This window comes from Perca flavescens, chromosome 23 (assembly GCF_004354835.1).
Source record: "Perca flavescens isolate YP-PL-M2 chromosome 23, PFLA_1.0, whole genome shotgun sequence".
Lineage (NCBI taxonomy): Eukaryota > Metazoa > Chordata > Actinopteri > Perciformes > Percidae > Perca > Perca flavescens.
This window is the reverse complement of record NC_041353.1, coordinates 19,665,019-19,685,759: the sequence shown is the minus strand read 5'-3', so window position 1 is coordinate 19,685,759 and position 20,741 is coordinate 19,665,019. Positions and strand designations below refer to the sequence as shown.

Below are 20,741 nucleotides of genomic sequence, written 5' to 3'. Positions count from 1 at the left end.
GTCTCTCTCTTTCTAATGGGCAGGCCAACTTCTCTGGGCGGGCAAAGCAGAGAAAGGGGAGGTAACCTTGCCCCTTATGACCTCATCCCAGATCGGCCCATCTGAGCTTTCATTTTCTTAAAGGCACAGCAGGATACCCAGGGCTCGGTTTACACCTATCCTTTACAAATTTTCATGCCATGGGACCTTTTAAAGATAATTTTTTGAGGAATTTCGGCCTATATTATGCAGAGCAGCTGAAGATGTGAAAGGGGTGAGAGAGAGGGAATGACGTGCATCAAAAGGCAGCAGGTCGAAGTTGAACCTGCGGCCGCTGCGACAAGGACCTTATGCCTGTGTGAGTTATGTATTTTACTGTATGTCTTTATTTATTCTTCTGTACAGCACTTTGGTCAACTTTGGTTGTTTTAAAGTGCTCTATAAATAAAGTTTGATTGATTGATTGAAGGACTGAGGCTTTGTACGTGGGGCGCACGCTCAACCAGGTGAACTATCCAGGCGCCCCAACTTTTCCTTCTTTTTTAAAGAGATTATTTGGGCTTTAATGCCTTTAAAATAATAGGACAGCTGTAGACAGAAAAGGGGGCAGAGAGGGGGGGCGACATGCAGCAAAGGGCCACGGGTTAGAATCGAACCTGGTTCCGCTGCGGTAAGGACTGAGCCTTGGTACATGGGGCGCACGCTCAACCAGGTGAGCTACCAGGGCGCCCCTTCTTTCTTTTTTGTAATAATTCTAAGAACAATCTTTATTTGTAAAGCACTTTTTAAAAACAAGGATACAAAATGCTTCAACAAAGGCAGCAGATTACAAAGAGTCTACAGTCATGCTAGCAGCTACATGCTACAACACAATGACAATGCTGACATGCTGATGTTTAGCAGGTGTAATTTTAACTGGTCACCATTTTGGTTTGGCTTGATAGCATGCTAACATTTGCTAATTAGCACTAAACACATATACAGTACATGTGAAGCTAATGGTAAAGCCATTAGCGTCGCAGGTATTCATACGTTTCAGCTAACTATTTTGGTTTTATGGCCCACAACGACAGACAGTAAAGTTAGCAGCTAGCTGGTGAACATAGGAGGAGTTTGTGGAGTCCAGAAAAACTTCAAATGAATGCTAATGTCTTGATGGTCTTGCTAGCTGGAGCTCATATTCTCCACCTTTTTCTCAGTGATACTCTGATTTACATTTGAAAACCTTGATGGCCTGGCTAGCATAGTTGGCAGGAGTTAGCCAAAGTGGGCAGGAGTCTGGCAAGTTGAGTCATAGCCACATGCCATCACCGTTGTCTATTTTACAAAGTAATATTTGTAAAATAGACAATACAGCATACATTTTGCGGAGTTGACGTAGAGGCAACTGAAGATGTCTGCGCCTTCTAGAACATGCGGATACCCTTTAACTTTATAAGGTGACAACATTCAAATGTTGTGTTACTGGTTTGTTCCTCTGTCCCAAAGTGGACAAAAAAATCGGTTAATGCAAAAAGCTCTCCTATAAAAGTGTGTTTTACGATGAGATTTAACAGATGATACTGACTCAGTCAGCATTATTTCCACAGGCAGCTCGTTCTAGAGCCATAGTGCCGTGAATGCACAGTTTCTTTCCCGCTTAGTTCTAAGCCTGGACTCCAAAACAGAAAAAAAAAGTATAGTATAGCTAGCAGACAGGCCATGAAGGGCCTTAAGAGCCTTCTTGTGGTCTTAAATTCAATAGCATTGTGCATTTAGCGGGTCTTATAACGTTATAAATCTGGATTTGTGTCAGCTGCAGGTAGTTTTAATGTTGTGCAGGAAGAGACAGAAGAAGGGAAGCGAAACGGAGAGAGAAGAGATAAGGATGTTTACCCTAATGCGACATCAGTAGAGCTGATGGCAGATCGACACAGGAGTCAACACGGTTCAGGCAGATTAATTCGCAATAGGCTCATCTTCATTCATTGCCCTGCTGGTCGTCCTGGTGCGCACACACACACACACACACACACACACACACACACACACACACACACACACACACACACACACACACACACACACACACACACACACAAGAAAGGAAATACTTTTTGTCTAATATTGGTGATTATTATTGAGGAGCATCACATTTTATGATGCAGGCAACTAAGATTTGATATTATCTTCCACCGTAGCCGTTGTTACAAGTCAATAAACAAAAACATTGCTAATGATTGAATGTTACACTTGGCAGGTCCGATCACGTTGTCATAGTGGTGTAATTTTCTGCATGTTAAGATGATCAGATACCTGTACCTTTTTTGTAAATGGGATCTTTAAGGCAGCATAACTGAATTCACATAGTGTTAAATCCGGAGCTACACTGACTGTTTTTTATTCATGATTATATACTTTTCCCACTTTTGCTTGCTGTGTTTAATCTGGCTACAGCAATGGCACTGAACATGTGAGTCTCAGTTCTCTTAACAGGTAGTACGTAATCACCCAACTACAGGAAATACCCACCAAATGCCAGGGTTTAAAGGGGCACTGCACTGTTTTTGGAGCTTGACCCAGGGCTAAAAGTAAGGTTATCTTGGACTCTGATACTTTGAGCTTGATTGTTTTTGTATGTGTCTCTTCTGCTCCAAATTTATGGATGTGCAATACTAAATCACTGACGCACTTCTTTAAGAATGACAGTTAAACCTCTTTCTGCATGAAACGTCTGGAATGATTTCAAGCAGGAAGAAATCAGGCAACTTGTATTTGTCCTCAAATAGCCTCTATACTACTGCTAGAATATCTTCGAAATAAACCATTTTCTGCTTGTTTTTATCACGCTGGTCTATGTAAGGGCGTAGCTTTAAGTATGACTTTCTCGATTTCAGTTGAATTTCTTGTTGTGCAGGGTGCACACACAAAAATGTCGGAATAAATCTGAATTACAGTGCATTTCTTTTCGTAGCTATATTAGCTATATGTACGAATTGTTTATGAAAACAGGCTGCCAGGTTATATCATCCAATGAAAGATCTGCTTGTGACTCACGTGACTTTTTGTGTATGTGTTGACAGAGGAGCGTTTTCCGAGGTGGTCCTGGCCCAGGAGAAGCTGACCGGACGGATGTTTGCGGTGAAGTGCATCCCTAAGAAGGCTCTGAAGGGGAAGGAGAGCAGCATCGAGAACGAGATCGCCGTGCTGAGGAAGTGAGTGCAACACACACACACACACACACACATACACACACACACGAAACATAAGTCTCCTAATTCCTGGTTACCGGGGAAACTGTACCCCCCCCCGCCCCCAGGTCACGATCCACAGCCCACCTACCACATATACACACATCACGACTGAAACTTCTATTTGTCTGAGCTCAACACAGCTTCACAATATTACCCACACAAATCCTGTAGGGAACTCTGTTCGGATCCTGTTTCTTTCTTGCTGGAGTTTCAAGTAAATGTGAATGCACTAGTCCACGAAGAGGTAAAGTATCAACATCATTCTGAATTCATACGAGAAGAAGACTTTTGGCCAGAGTCAGAAATGCACTCTCTCCATTGAAAGACATAGATTTTTTTTTTAAACTATACAACTGTGAAAAAACACTCAAAATAATAATATATGAAGCACCACCACCTAAAATTACATATTCATTCATATTCACGATTCAACTCATCAGGGCCAGTATACTGTACTGTATATTTAACAGCCACCAAGAGTCACATCACTATATTTGTTATAAACGGAATGAATGTATGCCAGCAGTCGAGCAGACAGAGCCAGAAAAAGACACCAGTGCTGTTTGCTGTTTGTTGGAAGCAATTTCAACTCGTTCTTTCTATGTGCTGCACATGAGCAGATTTGAACTTGGATGAATGCCATGTTTGGATACACCATGCAGTGTTCAACACAGATCCATGACACTAGCATTCAAGGGAGGTAATTGGTGTACTTTCTACAAAAAAACGTTCAGAAGAAGAAAAAAAAAAAAAACACGACTTGGACAAGGACTATATGTTTGTCTCCCTCTTACACACAAGCATGTAACCACCCGATCACACAGAAATATCAAACTGCTGGGCTTCTTTGCGCTGTGGCAACAGAGATGTATTATTCTATTAGAGACGATAAAATTGGTCCTTCGGCAGCACTGTGTAACATTAGAGAAAATGAGAATGGCCTCCGCTAATGAAGGAGAGATTCACACTTTAATTTAGACAAATGAGCGTCACTACTGTAAACACATGAGAGCATAAGTGAGCCGACTGGCGGCCTGTATTAGCCTGTACACTGTGAGACACCAGGTTGACTTTGGAGGGAAATCTGATGGATTACTTCACGGCATACACCAGGAAGAGGATTGTGTTCTTCCTCAGCAAATAGAGCTAACGCTTTCCGGAAATCTTGTGAAGAATTGGATGTTTTTGAGAAATGTGGTTTTAATTTGGAGGAAGACAAACACTAACAATACTACCCGTATTACAGTAGGTAGAGGCCAACAGCATCATCCTCATTTCTTCTTAATTTCCCATGGTAGAAAATGTCCAGGGAGTGTCCCAGCCCGAGTGCTAAAGAGAGCTGGTGTGCAAACCACACACAGGTCTTTATCAGTTTTCAGAAATTGTACCACAACAGTGATCGCAAAGTCTCCTTGTCAATACCGTAGGATCCTTTTCAGTATTTATCAATTGAGTTATTGTTTGAATCGGTCCAAAAGTCAAAGGTATTCAATTTACAATTTTATATATATAACAGAAAAGCAGCAAATACTCACAACCGTAAAGCTGAAATAAGAGAATGTTTGTGAATTTTACTTGATAAATGACTTAATAGTTAATGGATTTTAAGAATTAAGTAACTTTTCATTTCATCTTGTGAAATGTCAGAGCTAATGTTATATGTTTAATTAATAAAATGCCACACATTACATCTGTTAGTGCACAGCAGCTCCATCTGTACAGCAGTAAAAGAGGACACATGCAGGAGAGATCCATGAATTAGAACAATTGGCTGTAGCGTAAAAGCCTAAAGCTAATGTATGAGAGGGTTTCTCTGAATGCCTCCTGGCTCTACTCTGCCATTACACTCTCGTCATTATCTCAGGCAGGGCTCAAATACACATGACACGTGTGTGAGTCACGCCTCAGCTCTGCGGTGGGTCGCCTGCCTGCCGTCGCACAGGGTCGCACGCTCCATAATAAGTGTGGATCACCTGCTGTGTGCGCGTGCGTGTGTGTGTGTGTGTGTGTGTGTGTGTGTGTGTGTGTGTGTGTGTGTGTGTGTGAATCTGGATACTAATGTCTGGATTTTAAAGCCACCCAAGGTAAAACACCATCGGACTATTACTCTGGATTATCAGTTATGTTAATACATGTGGCAGAAGCTTAATGGGAAAGCACAAATGTTTGCAGTTCAACAGCAATCAAGTGGGATTAAAACTGATTTAGTTCTGTTAATGGGTGCATTGTGTGATGCATGCTGCAGCTATGAAATAAAACCCTTTTACCAATGGTTTGCCTTGCTTTGCAGGATCAAGCACGAGAACATTGTGGCGCTGGAGGACATCCACGAGAGCCCTGACCACCTCTACCTGATCATGCAGCTGTGAGTCGGAAGTTTTGTGTTTGTTTTGTTGTTCTCTGCTTGAGCTTTTGGCAGTGTTGATCAATATAGCTGTTGAGAAAACAGACCCCAAAACTCATCCCTGGGAGATGATTTGATTAGGTAATCTGGTGATAGTGAGCTATGTGCTGGAACTTCATTGGCACTCCAATGATTTTACACATTGAATTCAACTTGTCACAAGGAGTACTAATCGGCCTGTGAAAACTGTTGTATAATGTCTTCTGTGACTTTGGAAGAAACTAATAACCCTGATAATATCATATCATACCTCCAGTTTGTTCCAAATAGGAGATATGGGGGTTGGAAGAAGTGGGCATTTAGGAGGTAGGCATGGTCTAATGTAGGGCTCTCAAACCACCGACCTTGTGCCGGATCCATCCCAAGAGACAATTTCACAAGGCCCTGAACATGTTTTAGAATTTAATATTAAATCTGACCTTCAAATTACTTTATTTTTACCTGATAATTGGCAATCCTTTTAGCACATTTAATATTTAGAAAGCTGCTGCTATCTGTGCAACATTAGTTTTTTGTTCCCACAAAGTCTTCAAGTGGTCCCCCATAGGAGACCATAACCATGCCTGTATGTGGCCCATAGATCATTTGACTTTGAGACGCCTGACACATGACTAATGAAAATATGCTACAATATCTAACTGCATTGTGGGTAATGTAGGATACAGTGCTTTTGGAGCTTGACCCAAATTATTATTTTGGCCTCCGCTGTTAATCTGTCTCTTTGGGTAAGTGAACTGAAATATTTTCGTTCGGAGTAATTTACCCTATGGTCCTTTGCACAATGACCTCAAGCCAAACATCCCCCCCCGGGAGCTTTTTTCACCTGGGTCTAACATTGGGAGAGTTAGCGTAGAGCAGCGTTATCAGCTGAATAGCTTAGCGCAGGGGCTAATGGACCCATGTTTGTATCTCGTAAATGACCCCACTAATAATGCCCGAAATGATACCAAAGGTCTACACTAGTACAAATAGGTTATGCACTCATAAAACGATGCATTGGAAAGTTTGTAAGTACACCAGAAGTTTATGTAAATAACACTTGCCTGCTGGCTTCTGCTCTCTGCTGTTGTTGTTGCTGCTGTAAGACGAGTGCTTAGGGACGTCTACAAATTACAACACCGAAAAGAGATGCAACAAAAATATTTTTTAATTTAACTTATTTTTTAAAGTAAGTGCTGTAATATAACTAGCAGGAGACAAGTATTAACTGAGGTAAGTTTGGAGACATTACCTTATTTAATCATTAAATTAATAAATATTTTTGTTGTATCTCTTTTCGGTGTAGTAATTTGTAGACGGCCCTAAGCACTCATCTAACTGCAGGTAGCAGCAGCTACCAGAAGAGAGCAGGCAAGTGTTCATAAACTTCTGGTGTACTTACAAACTTTCCAGTCCATCGTTTTATGAGTGCATAACCTATTTGTACTAGTGTAGAAGTTTGGTATCATTTCGGGCATTATTAGTGGGGTCATTTACGAGATACAAACGTGGGTCCATTAGCCCCTGCGCTAAGCTATTCAGCGGCTAACGCTACTCTACGCTAACTCGCCCAATGTTAGACCCAGGTGAAAAAAGCTTCTGGGGGGGTGTTTGGCTCGAGGTCATGGTGCAAAGGACCCTAGGGTGAAATTACTCCAAACCATCAATTTAAAGCTGCTGTAGGTAAGATTGTGAAGAGCCAGGACTTTGCCAACATCGACAACTTCTCAGTCCCTCCCCCCTTTCTGCTGCAGCCCAAAGTGTCTCCTAAGCCCCTCCCACACAAGGGAGTTTGACAGAACTGCCTATGTATGTCAGACAACATTTTCAATAACTAAACACTAACACAACGTTAACTTTACTCACCAACAGTAAAACGATGCTAACTAGCAGGCTAGCGTTAGCCATTTCAGCATCATATCTGACCGACCACTGTGCAAACGTTACTGTCATCCTCACCAACGTAGCTTTGTGGACTTTTGACTACTAATAACCAAGTGAAAGATAAATCATTCATGGTAATTATGTTACCTGTCGAGAGGAAATGTGGCTACGTCTGCATCGTTCTTCAGATCTTTAAAATCCCGGAGCTCATGCCACCTCTGAAAAGCCACTCCAATATTCACGGAGTTTTGGGAAACCTTTCTGCAGCTTGTGCGCGGGGAAGGGGGAGGGGAGAACGCTATTATATGCGTGTGCGTGCCTGAGCAGTGATTGACCGGCAGATGGACACCCCCTGTGGCCCTGATTGGAGAAAATAAACCGGGAGCGGTGGAATTTTGCCAATGGTACTACAGGCTGTAGGAGGTGCCAGAGGAGCTGTTTTTTTTATTTTACATAATTCATGTAGTTCTACTAGAACATAGGGTCAGTTTCAGCAAATATGACAGAAAGTTAGTTTTATAAGATTTACCTACTGCACCAGACTATACTGTTCCGAGTATTAGATTTTTTCAGTTGAGGGATCACATCAAACAAAGAATCCTTTTATCCTTTATTTTATTTTATTTGAAGATTATTTTTGGGCATTTATTTTGACAGGACAGGAAACCCCCCCCTCCCCCATTACATTTTTAGCGTTAAAAACTTAAGTCCCTGCATTCTGGTGAATTTTTATGCACCTATTTCTACCTTTTTCTGAATCTAAAATGCTGAAAATATCTTTATGTATAGGGAAACATAGGGGACAATTGACTCTTCCCTCCTCTTTTGCGTCTTTTGTTGGGTAAGAAACCACCTTAAATGTGCAAATGACGATATCTTTTTAAAGACAGGCAAATCAAAGGCTGACAGTGTATCACCAACGTAATAGTAACAACTGTGGAAGAGAACTGCCAAACGTGTTGGTGTTAGTGGCAAAACAGAGATCCACTGTAGCTTCAGCCGGTTGTTGCGGTGTGGCTGTACAGTAGTAACATTCTCACTAATAGGTTGATAGGATTTGGCTCCTAAATAGGTTACTGTGACATAGTTACGTCAGACCTCATCTGATAATGGATCGTTTAACTGACATCACTGATATTTAATGGTATTCATGTATAGCTGCAGTGACATTTTCAATCCAGGCTACAGGTATCAGGAATTCATGATGAAGTAATGCAGAAGTAATGTTAAGTTAATCATGATCAGAAGCACTACAATTCATCACAATATATGTACACTGCTGTGACTGGTCAGTTTATTGTTCTGTCTCTTTAACTACAGATTTACCTGATAAAGAAGACATGAACATCATCAAAATCAGAAGTCATGATGATTCAAATACATTAATTGAATTGCATTAATGAATGTACTGTTCCTGCATTAAGTTCATGAAGTACTACATGAATGAATTCATGCTTTTTCACGGATGAAGTCGAGCATGAATTCATGATAAAGTGTTGCCTTTTTATTTGAGAACATTTCTATTAGTGGCAGAGCTGTCGTCAACCAAAGGCCCAGAAAACAGGTTAGATCCAGAATGCTTTAAAGCTAGAGTTTTGCCACTTTTGCTGAACAGCACTTCATTGTAGCAACAAGTGGAAACTAGAATAGCACTCAGAGAGCGCAGACCTCCGCCAAGGCCGTTGGTGCGTTCCCATTGTTCCCCAATCGCATGAGCCATGAGATATGATTGGGAACTATTTTTCCGATTACTCTGACACCACATGAATGCAGCACAAATGTCCAATCTTGTAATGTTAACGGAAATAATTTGCGAATGCCAGTGGTGGAATTTACTCAAGTACACATTTGAGATACTTGTACTTTACTTGAGTCTTTTCTTTTCTTGCCACTTTCTACTTCTACTCCACTACATTTCAGAGAGAAATATTGTACTTTTTACTCCACTACATTAATCTGACAGCTTTAGTTACTAGTTACTTTACAAATTAAAATGTTTGCACACAAAACACATGTAGTTTATAAAATACAAGGTTTTACTATGAATTAAACGATCCAATAATATACAGGCCTACAAGTCCAGCTGAAAGGATTAGACCATTAAACACTTAGTTGATTGACAGAACTGTTTGGATCGTTTCTAGTTTCTAAAATGTGAGGATTTTTCTGCATCGAGTACTTTTACTTTTAATACTTTAAGTACATTTACCTAATGATATTTACATACTTTTACTTAAGTAACATTTTCAATGCAGGACTTTTACTTATAACAGAATATTTTCACAGTTTGGTATTAGTACTTTTACTTAAAGTGCTCATATTATGCTTTTTGGCTTTTTCCCTTTCCTTTAATGTGTTATATATCTTTTTGTGCATGTTATAGGTTTACAAAGTGAAAAAGCCCAAAGTCCACCCCAAAGGGACTTACCATATCCAACAGAAAACACTGTTCACAAACTGCTCCAAACAGCTCTATTGTAGTCCAGCCTTTACTTCAGAGACAAACGTGCGTCACTTTGTAACACACATTATAATGCTCGCCTAGCTGCTAGTGTGGCACTCCCTCATACTCTGCTTCTGACTGGCTAGTAGTCCTTACCTAGGTACTGCACATGTGCAACTCCCAACAAAGATGGAACAGAAGTGAGATGCCTCACTCTGTAGCTTAAACAGAGAGCTCAACACACAGGGTGAAAAGAGGAGCTGCAGCAGTGTGCAGTACAACAAAAAAATGGTGTTTTATGAAAATTAAACCACATAAACCTATTCTGATACAACCTCTAAATACAATTATGAACCTGAAAATGAGCATAATATGAGCACTTTAAAGAATCAGAATACTTCTTCCACCACTGGTGTGTGCGCCATTACATCCGCTACAATATTACAATATATTGAGCAAAGGTGCAGTGTATTGCTAATAAAAAACAAAGAAGAATGCAGGTTTCTTCAGTCCAAAATGACTTACTTACTGCCGTTAAAAACAAGACTGTTCTTGGGGCTAATTTGCACACCTAGCTAGCTAACAAGCTGACATAATGATACTAGATTTTATTTATTTTTTATTTATTTACAGCTTTTATTTTGAACATATAAATACAATACAACATCCAAAGAAAATATTAATGTAAAAAATTAATTAATTAATTAATTGCACTGTATTTATCTGTACCTCTGGAATATAGTTTCTTTGAACATCTTTTTAAATTGGAATATGTTTGGATGCATTAATGCTGAAGATGACTGAAGAGTGGTCACTTTGCAGTCACAATGAGCACACAGGTCTGTTCAGTTCATTTAAACCACTCAAATGGTAAATTAAGATGTGTTCTTCCAACACATGCTGAGAAGTGAAGCGTTACATCACCTGAAGTCCCTCTGTTGGCCAGCCGGCAGTCAAAGGTTTTACTCTGATTAAATGGTTTACCTTCTTTATAAACCTTTCCGTGGAGTTTCCTGTTGTCAGGAATAAACCAGTTAACAGAGTATTTGTGTTTCCTGGCCGGCTGCCACCGCCTGTTTGTTGGGTTTACTACTGTTCGTAACATGAGAAGGCAGTAGGGATAGACCGATTATCACCCCTGGATGATTATCGGGGCCATTTTTTGGCAGTTTGCAGATTATCTGTATATGTGTTTATTTGCCTGATAACCGATAAAGTTACTGAATTAAAAAGATGTCTGCTTTGGCTCGCCTACGGCTCTGTGTCTGTCCCTCTGCTTCAGTTTCACTCACCGCTGAGTCTGACTTAAAGGTACACTGTGTAGGAATTTCTCCCGTCTAGCGTTGAAATTGTATTTTGCATTCAAACGAATAGTGCCCTCTAGCGCCTCGCTTTTTCAAATGCGTGTTGCAACGATGGTAGCCGTTATGTACCAAGAAGCTAAGACAACATGTCTTCCAATTTTTGCTTTTTTTGCGATGAGGATTCCTTCTCCTGTGGCTTGGCATAAGTATGATCCTCCATTATAAAGTAAAGTGCAGTGCAGGCTTTCAAATTTGCCGGGGCGGTGACAGGCGCCTTTCACTGATCTCCTTCTCCGTTTCAGCTGGTTTCAGTCACGTGACGCTGGCTCTGAACAAAAACGCGTTGTGGGTTAGCTAGACAGTTAGGCTACTGCTTTATGTCCCTCTCAGCGATTACAGTTTTTCAAAATGGCGGAACGACATGGAAGCCTCCTTGGACTTACCCATAAATACAGATAAGAAATTCTTTGCTTACGAGGATAAGTCCGATCATTGGCAGAGGTAATTTTACACCAATGAGGACATATTTATGAATGAAGACATTGATTTTAGCTAATAAATACTTAAAACACTACACAGTGTACCTTTTAATGTCCCGCCCACAACACTATCTGACTCTCTTTTACTGGGTATCGTGTTGAAAGTTTTTCGAAGTTATTTAATCATTGCTTAAATCATTTAAACAAAGTTTTGTGTAGGATTTTGTAACATTCCAAAATCTTAATTTTGACTTAAAGATTTTAATTTTCACTGTATATGCATAGCGGTTCCAAATATAGGTTATCGGTTTCATTAACTTCTAATGATCGGTATCGGTATCGTCCTTTACAAACCGGTATCTGTCGATCCTTAGAAGGTAGTGATCATTCCTTTTTGATCTTAACTTACTGGTAAAAAAATGAATCATCTTCCAGGCAGTTATACTTTTTAGTATGGTTAATTACATGTATGTTATGTTGTTATTTCTGCTATAGCAGAGTCAATAAATCATCATCCCAAGAGGTTTTGATGGCACAAACCTGCGGTTTAATATAATTTCATTTAATTTCATTTAACTTCTTTCACTGCGTTTTTTTGTTTTTTTAAATGCCAGGCATTCTTGCTTTCAGAGCAAAAGACTTGTGAGTTTTAATTCTCACAAAGCCAGAGGGACAGAGAGAGGGCTGGGTGCCAAATTCAATACTTTTAGGCACCGACCGAATTGCCTCCTTAGTATCGAGCAGTGTTGGGGAAAAAGTAGGGTTTGCTCGTTACTTCTTAAAAAAGTAATCCGTTACTTTACTTAGTTACCCCCTTTGGAAAGTAACTTTTCACATTACTCGTTACCTTTACGCTACTTTTATAAGCAAAAGTTAATTATACAAAAACTATCTTTGACCATAAAACCAATCTCTGGTTTATCAGTGAAGTGTCTGAACTACACTGCAGATTCTCCACCCACAGAGTGACGGCTGATTCATTATGAACGAGTCCAGCCCGGGTTGAATGCACGTCGGCAGGCGTTACACAGTGTTAAGGCCGTTACAGTAGCTGCAGCCCAGCTGGCGCACGCAAATGTGACGTCATGGAATCGCCGTGCCTATTTATACCTGCGCTGGTGGTCGCGACAGTAGTTGCAGTCTTCTCCTGAACAGAGGCGGCGCTAATGAGGAAAGGCTACCGACTTTGCTCTTTCTACTCAATACTTTCAATAAGCATGCAGCATGCTTCTACCGAGAGCCAATGGTGTCTGTGATTGGCTGTCTAACTTTACACGTCATAGAGGCACGCAGGAAAAACTCTACGTTACACAGAGAGATGGGGCTCACGTAGTAGGAGCTGAAAAAAACAAATAGATTTGTGCTGTAATGTTGTAATTTATTTATTGTTTTTGTGTATTGGTATCGGTATCAACATTTATTTTTACAATACCCAGCCCTAAACAGAGACAGTAACAGGATAGACCACACCTCTGCTCCTTCGTCTTCCTGTACACCTCCCTCTATCTTTTCTCTCCTCTCTCACACCTTCTGCTCTGTGCTTCTTTCACTTCATGGCTTTCTTTCTTTCTTTCTTTCTTTCCTCTCCTCTTGCACCTCATTTCCATCGCCTCTTGACTTTTCCCCTGCTCACTTACATTTTTACCTTTTTCTATTCATGGAATATAGGTCAGTTGCCATAGTTACAGGGTCAAAGGTAACACCTGGGCTATAACCTTTCAGGGTGGCATTATCAGCATGAGGGATTTGTTGTGAAGTTTTGAAATGTTGTTTGTTTATGTGATTTTCTTTCTTTTTTTTTAAACTAGATAATCTTTCAGATAATCTAAGAGACTACCTCATGTTATCATTTGTACCTTTGCTGTGTCTTATTCCAGATGACCGATCAGGCTTCACAGTGCCGTTTTAAGATTCTGCACGTCTTATGTTCAGGCAGAGAATCGGAGAAGGACACGCTTCACTCTGAAAACATATGTTAAAATATAGAGGACTCAGTATAAAAGCATCAAAAGAGAGAGCGCGAGAGAACGTAGTTTAGTCCCCCTTTTCATCTGGCCCCGGTGCTGCAGGCGGTTCTTCTTTCTGCTGTACACAGTAGCTTCACCACTGTACAAATCATCTGCTGAAACAGAAAGCAAAAGTGTCCATCGTTTGCTGTAACTGGTGACGGCAATCTGTCATCAGTGCTTCAGCAAGAAAGTGGGGCTTTCTGCCGCATTCATTTGTACCAGTCACGACTGTAATAAGTAACCTCATGTGTTATAATTATGTGCATTTATTGAGATGTCAGGGGTTTAATTTTCAACAGACAGGAATCCCATTGAGGTGCAAGGGTTCCTAAATATTTTCTGTGCAATTGCGGCGGGGCAGATCGATGCAGTCTGACAGCGCCTTCCTTCCCTCCCGTTCATCCCAGCTCGTCTTACGTAACCCTCCACCGCAGGGAGGCAATCAGTCCGCGCTGCTATGAAAATCAATGCAACCGAGTGCAACGGGGGCTTGATATTGATGCTGTTTGTATTGCCAATTGCATATTAGGAACGAGATTAAAGCACACTTACTGTAGTGTAGAGAGAAACTGGCTTCCAACAAATCCAGAGGAAAGAGTTTCAAAGTACGCAGCATCTGACTGTGATGAAGCTGTCATCAAACCTCAGACAGGATATGTTGCAGATAAATAGATGTGTGGTATAATTCTTAGAATATAGTTTTCCGTGGGGTTTCGATTTGCTGCTTGATTTCGCTGCTTCTCATTTTGTACTGCCGGGCAATTCTGGGTTGTTTGCATTTCTTTAAACCAATCACAATCGTCTTGGGGCGGCACTAAGCTCCGGACGCAGAGGCAGTGGCTCTGCAAAATAGTCTCGGGAAGGAACTTGTTTTGATGGAATTTGCACCCCGCAAAAGAAAAACGCCACATACAATATTAAATAAAGTGAACTGTTCACACAATACAGTAACGTGAGCTATTTAAATTAGCTGGATACATGGTTAAACATCATTTGGTCTTACCAGTTTATCGCCGAAAGTACTTCTTCCACAGCAATCCCCGCCAATCGGTCCGAAAATGTCCCAGTTAGAGAGTAAATGCTGTAAACATATTCTTTGTAAATCTCTACAGTCATTCCCTGAAAGAACCAAACAGGCGGCCATTATTCGGTAGATGAATCGTCGTCGATCCCGACTAGTGTAATTGTATCTTGACAATATGATCATACCGTCTTGTCATTTTACAAATTCAGAAACTTAAAAAAACTAGTTATTAAGGTTTTTGTATTGCATTTGTGCAGAGCTTTGTCTTGTGCAACTCATAACAGTATAATACAGCTCAATGCATTTAACATCAATGCAATGACTTGAACATCAATTTTCACTTTATACATCAAATAAAAGTGTTTACGCAGTTCACAATGTTTTCCTCGGTTTAGTTAACAATCTATTTAATGTCAGGAAAGTTGTGAGTTAGTCTTCACTAATTCTACTAAATAAGAATTATTTTAAATGGTGCTGCATACACAAAATTCAAAGGAAGAACAAATGCCCACAAAAGATCTAATTATTGATCTAATGCTTAACTACTGTCTCTCTGTGGTATTCAGGTTATGTGTGCACAGATTAGGAGTTTAACAGTTTGTGTAACCATAGTGTTGACGTGACAGTTTCTACTGAAATGCCTTAATCTGATCCAAGTGTTGGTGTAAAACAAACATTGACCGGATCAAAGAAAGCAAACCAGAGGAGTAAGGGCAGCCTTTGAAACAGCGGGGCAACTGGGATTAGTTAGTCAGGTCTCCCAAGACTGTGATGGCTCTTCATCTCGGCCACTTTGAACAGCATGTATCACGCACACACACACACACACACACACACACACACACACACACACACGCTTGAAAATAAGGCTTGCTGTCAGCCATGGCCCATGATGCATAACTATCGCCTCCAGAGAGCGATACGGCTGCCAGCTGCTGAACAGATGAGCTGACGGAGGAGAGATGGATGGAGGGAGGGAGGGAGGGTGAAACGGCAAGGAGGGAGGAACGTTGAGGGTTTTTTCCTGGCTCAAAATGGGCTAAGCACAGCAGTAAGCATTACCGGTCTGCGTACAGTAAAGGCAATCAGTATGTGTTACCTTATTTGACAGAAATCTTATTTACATTTGCCTGTTATTTCGAACAATTTGACAAACAAAAATGTAAATTATGCCGAGTAAATGAAACCCCAATTAACAAAACTGGTTTTAAATTGTTTTATTAATATTTATAAGTTTAATAATAATAAAATAATTATAATAAGTTTATGTAAGTAGTGTAAGAGCTGGTGATTTTCCTTTGGGGCTGGCTAAAACCTCTTTTAGGGCGGGGGGGGACGCCAAAACTTTCTCTTGCAACAGTTATCCTGGAAAAATGTTAATAACTGAAATTCATCCGTCAATAGTTACGAAGTAGAGATGACGCCACCCCCAGAAACAGATGACTTTGCTTCAAAAGGCCCTGCACACCTACACAGGTGTTTGCACTTATTCTGGCTCATTAGACTCCTCTCAGGTTGAAGAGGGGACAGCGTAGGCCTTTTTCACACAAGACATCGTGACATGTCACAGAGGACGAATGACGGCAGAATTCCATTGAGCTGCTTTAGTTTCAGGGTCCTGGTATTGTGCGCGCCGACTCACTCCCACACTCTCACAACTTACTGGGACACTGGAATAGAATGAAGCCAATCCTTAATTGATATTTTTATTTCAGCCTTTAATGGAAAGGACAGCCACATATGAAAGGGCAGAGAGAGGGGGGGGAAGACATGCAGGAAAATCGTCCAAGACTCAGACTCAAACCCTGGACCTTCTGCATCGAGGCATACACCTCTATATATGTGCGCCTGCTCTACCAACTGAGCTAACCCGGCCACATAACAGAGTATTTTTTGATGAAATAAGCGGAGACTGAATTGTAATGCTAATGCTATCAGTATAGCCTACGCTATATGATAAATCAAAATGTTTGCCGTGGAAAAGGTCTTTTATGTAAGGTCAGGAGATTTCATCAACCAATAAGAACAACAGCGTTCCCGCCCTGACAGGTGCAACAAAACTACAACAACAACAAAAAGAAGAGTGATGGGGATGTCAGTGGCGGTGCTCTATTTGGCAGCGCCGGCGTGCAGCTTATTGCCCGAGAAGCCGCGGTGCTGTAGACTCAGGTCGGCAAAAGCAGCATCTGCCGAATTTAGAGCTCTGTGCCGGTCCGATTTTAAGCTCGCCAACTGAAAGCACCGCCTGTACACGCCCACACAGCGCTCAGAAGATCTTCAATCTGCCTTAACCCTTGTGTTGTCTTTGGGTCAAATTTGACTCGTTGTCTAAATGTCTATATCAGAAATATGGGTTATTTTTTTAACTACCTAATTTGGATTACCCAAAAAATAACACAGATGATCACATACAACGCGCTTCGCGAGTACAATAAAAGATTGGATCTCTACTTTCATTGAATTGAAAGTTTTGTTACATTTTTTTGTATTTAAAAAAAATATTTTTGAAACAATATTCCGACTGAACGTTGACACTTCTGTGATTATCCTTTCTTTAATATGAGTCTACATAAATCATAATTTCCTGCTTTTTCAACTCAAGAATACCATATATGAATATGGTATAATTTCCTATAAATGAGGTTTTTTTTTTTACCATGAATTCCAAAAATAAGTAATAATTGTAAAACTAGTTATGAGTTGGTGTTGGTGGTGTTTATACGTGGTAGTGAAAAGAAGCGTTTAAGGTCAAAAAAGCGCTAAAAAACATTGATTAAAGCGCCAAAAGTGTGGAAAAAGAGACAAAAACGTCAGAATTTTAAGTTTCGACCGGGAGGACGATGCATGGTCAAACGGAAGACAACACAAGGGTTAATAAGTGAAAGTGGGGGTTGAGGTCACAACAACAAAGAAATAGTTTACACATGCGGCTGGCGCTGATAAGCCAGCTGAGCTGCATCGTTTTGACTGGACCCGAATGTTCTGTTGTAAAGATAGCACTACTGCCATCTCAGTTTGGGATCAAGCAACCGGTTACGGTACACAGCGTTCACACTAGAGCCCGACCGATATCGATACAAATATTTGGTGATTTAAAAATCTGATATTCCGATATATCGGCAGATATATATATTTAAAAAAAGAATCCAGAAACGCGTAACAAAACATAAACAGATTTCCCTAACAGTAGTTATTTGTAGTTATTTTTGAGTCCTCACTAAAATAATTATAATGCAGTTTACAAATAAACTTGTTTTATTGTCACAACAGAACATAAAAAGTTCCGATAAATAAAACATATAAAAATACAAACTTAAAGGGTTAAAGATGAGTGTTGCCAACAGGGACGTTGTAGTGCGCCCTCTGGTGGACACACTATGCAACGCCAACACTCAGAACATGGTTGAAGGGGGTTTCGTCCGTTTTTATTTTATTTTTTAAATATTAATTTATCTATTACCGCTAGTATAGAAAATGCCAATATATCGGCCGATAATATCGGCCCCACTGATATATCGGTCGGCCTCTAGTTCACACACACTGGACTCTTGACCCCAACGGTCAAGTGTACTCATATCCGGGCCCAGGTCCCTGATGTGAAAGCCGCCTTACTGCATTATACCATTATATTTTTATATTTTGAATTGACCTACTTCCTGAATTTTGTGTTTTCCTTCACACAAACAAAGACATTTCCACCATGAATTGGTGCATAAGAAATGTATCAGAAAGTGTTTGACGCTTCCTTTTTCATTTTATTGCGAAACATTTGTAAAGGAATAGAAGGGAGAAGGGAGTTTACATTTTACAATCAAATGAAATGGCGGACTGTAAATATAGTGTGCTATAGTAAATATGATTATATTAATATATTGTCAAGGTGCTTGTGACCTTTCTACTGGATATTTTAAGACTTTTTGTTGTGTATCATAATGAAAGAAGGTGATCTGAGCTAATTTGACAATCGCACAGCCTTATTTGACTGGCTGTGTGTATTGTGTGACAACGTATTAATTGTGTGTGTGCTGTCTGTTTGATGTGCGTGACCTTGTATGTGTGTGTTTGGATTTTTCATGCCTTTGCACGTTTGTGTGTACACGCTTGCTTTTAGCGTGTGTGTGTGTGTGTTTGTGTGTTTGTGTGTGTGTGTGTGTGTGTGTGTTCTCTTGTGTGGGTGCTTCTATCTGAATGCCATGGTCTCTTTACGCAACCATGCAGCCTGGTGGCTGATCTCCTTTTTCTGTGTGTGTGTGTGTGTGTGTGTGTGTGTGTGTGTGTGTGTGTGTGTGTGTGTTTAGCCCTTTCTTGTCATTCCCAGACATGACTGCCTCTGAAACCGACCAAGTCGCTGCCTTCTTTGAAGAGAGAGAGAGAGAGGATTAGCAATTAATTCTGATCTCTTTTTTTCAGAAAACTTCATTAGAGTTTAACGTCCACAGCTTCTAATCTGATTTGTTGCCGTGGCGACGCCCCCGCAGATACGCCACGCAACTCTGTGTGTGCGTGTGTGCGTGCACGCAGTTTGCCTTTGTGCATACTTGTGTGTCTGTGGTGTCGTACGTGCACATTTCTGGCCTCTAGTGTATGTTGGTGCTTGTGTGCATATGCGTGTGTGCACGTGCGTGTGTGCGTGTGTGTGTCCGTCCTTCAGTAGTATTAACATGCAGTATATAGAGAAAACTATGTGAGCATTAAAACTAAATTACTTTCCTCAGATCTAATGATTGTAGTGTTATTGAGTGTTATTAATGTATTATCTGCTCAAGCTTTTGCACCATTTTAGACACAGAAATGGTAATAATAACAATATGTGCACCTAAGTCTTGCACAAACACGGACTACTAATATTATTACTACTAGTATATATTAAAAGTACTGCTACCGTGTCGCTGCATTTATTACTTACATGCTGCTTACATACAGTACGTCGGCACTTTTTGCTACCACTTGCAAATAGTCCAAACCTTTAGATTAGGTGATAGTGAGAGGTGAAGGAGGAGGTGATCCTCCAGCAGGGGGAGCTGTGTGTCTGTACAGCAGATGGTGAGCCAGTTCCCATCTGTACATACTGTATGCACACCTGAACAAGTCATGTCATGTGGTCTGGAGTCGTAAAACCTCAAACTAAATATTGAAAGAATCTGCCACAGGGGAGAAATTACAGATAAACTGTTTTTTTTCTTGTGTCAAATGTGAGTGTCTTTTTTTCTGCTTGCACAGAGCTGCACTGCAAGTATGTGTGTGTATGTGTGTGTATATATATATATATATATATATATATATATATATATATATATATATGTATATGTATATGTATATGTATATTTTATCAATTTTGCAGGATACTCATTTCAAGAATAGATTTTTCTTTGAAAATGGAGCAGAAAGGTACAAATTTCACATTATTTTTTCAGTATGGTTTGTAATTTCTTTTATCAAAAAGCAAAACAGTCGTTTAGTCACAATTTGGGCTTGTTCTCAAAATTGTGATAATAATGGGATTTCATTCATTTTCAAATCCAATCTACGTGTGTTCAGATCAGGACATGAAGGGAGTATAGCTGCATTACTGCAAGGTTTTGGATTTCTGTATGCGTAGATTTTTTATCATCTATTTTAAACACGTGAAATATTCTCATCTTTATGGTTTACAAAGCCACACACACACACAAACTCATGTGCATTTCAGCTTCCCAGTACTCCAGGGCAATCTTTTAGTTAAAGCCTTTCTGCTGCTATTCTTCTTCTTCTAAACAAAACAAATAATCGAGCAATAATCTAAGAATTCTATTTTTTTTTTTTTTTTGGGAGCTGCATAGGAAACAGAGATAAGTCAGGACATTTGTAAAAATGGAAACAGTATCCAGGATTATAGGAGGATGCATTTTCCAACTTTTTATCACACTTAAAAAAGCAGCATGTTACGAGGTATGGTCAACGCTGCAGCGTATATATATATGAGTTTTTTAGGTGTGAGGTAGCACATGGCTCACAGCTTCCACA

General features: G+C 40.2%; 1 protein-coding gene across 2 annotated transcripts in view; it reads left to right on the top strand.

Moving 5' to 3' along the window:
- camk1da (calcium/calmodulin-dependent protein kinase 1Da) overlaps window positions 1-20,741 on the top strand; it is a 79,619-nt gene that overhangs the window by 38,908 nt on the left and 19,970 nt on the right. The window contains exons 1-3 of one of the 2 annotated variants that reach the window (XM_028570764.1): window positions 2,464-2,549; window positions 3,042-3,173; window positions 5,503-5,577. In XM_028570764.1, coding sequence (XP_028426565.1) covers window positions 3,091-3,173; window positions 5,503-5,577 — 158 coding nt within the window. In that variant the 5' untranslated portion in view covers window positions 2,464-2,549; window positions 3,042-3,090. Of the gene's footprint in view, window positions 1-2,463; window positions 2,550-3,041; window positions 3,174-5,502; window positions 5,578-20,741 lie in introns of those variants that run through there. The other variant, XM_028570763.1, reaches the window with a different exon arrangement.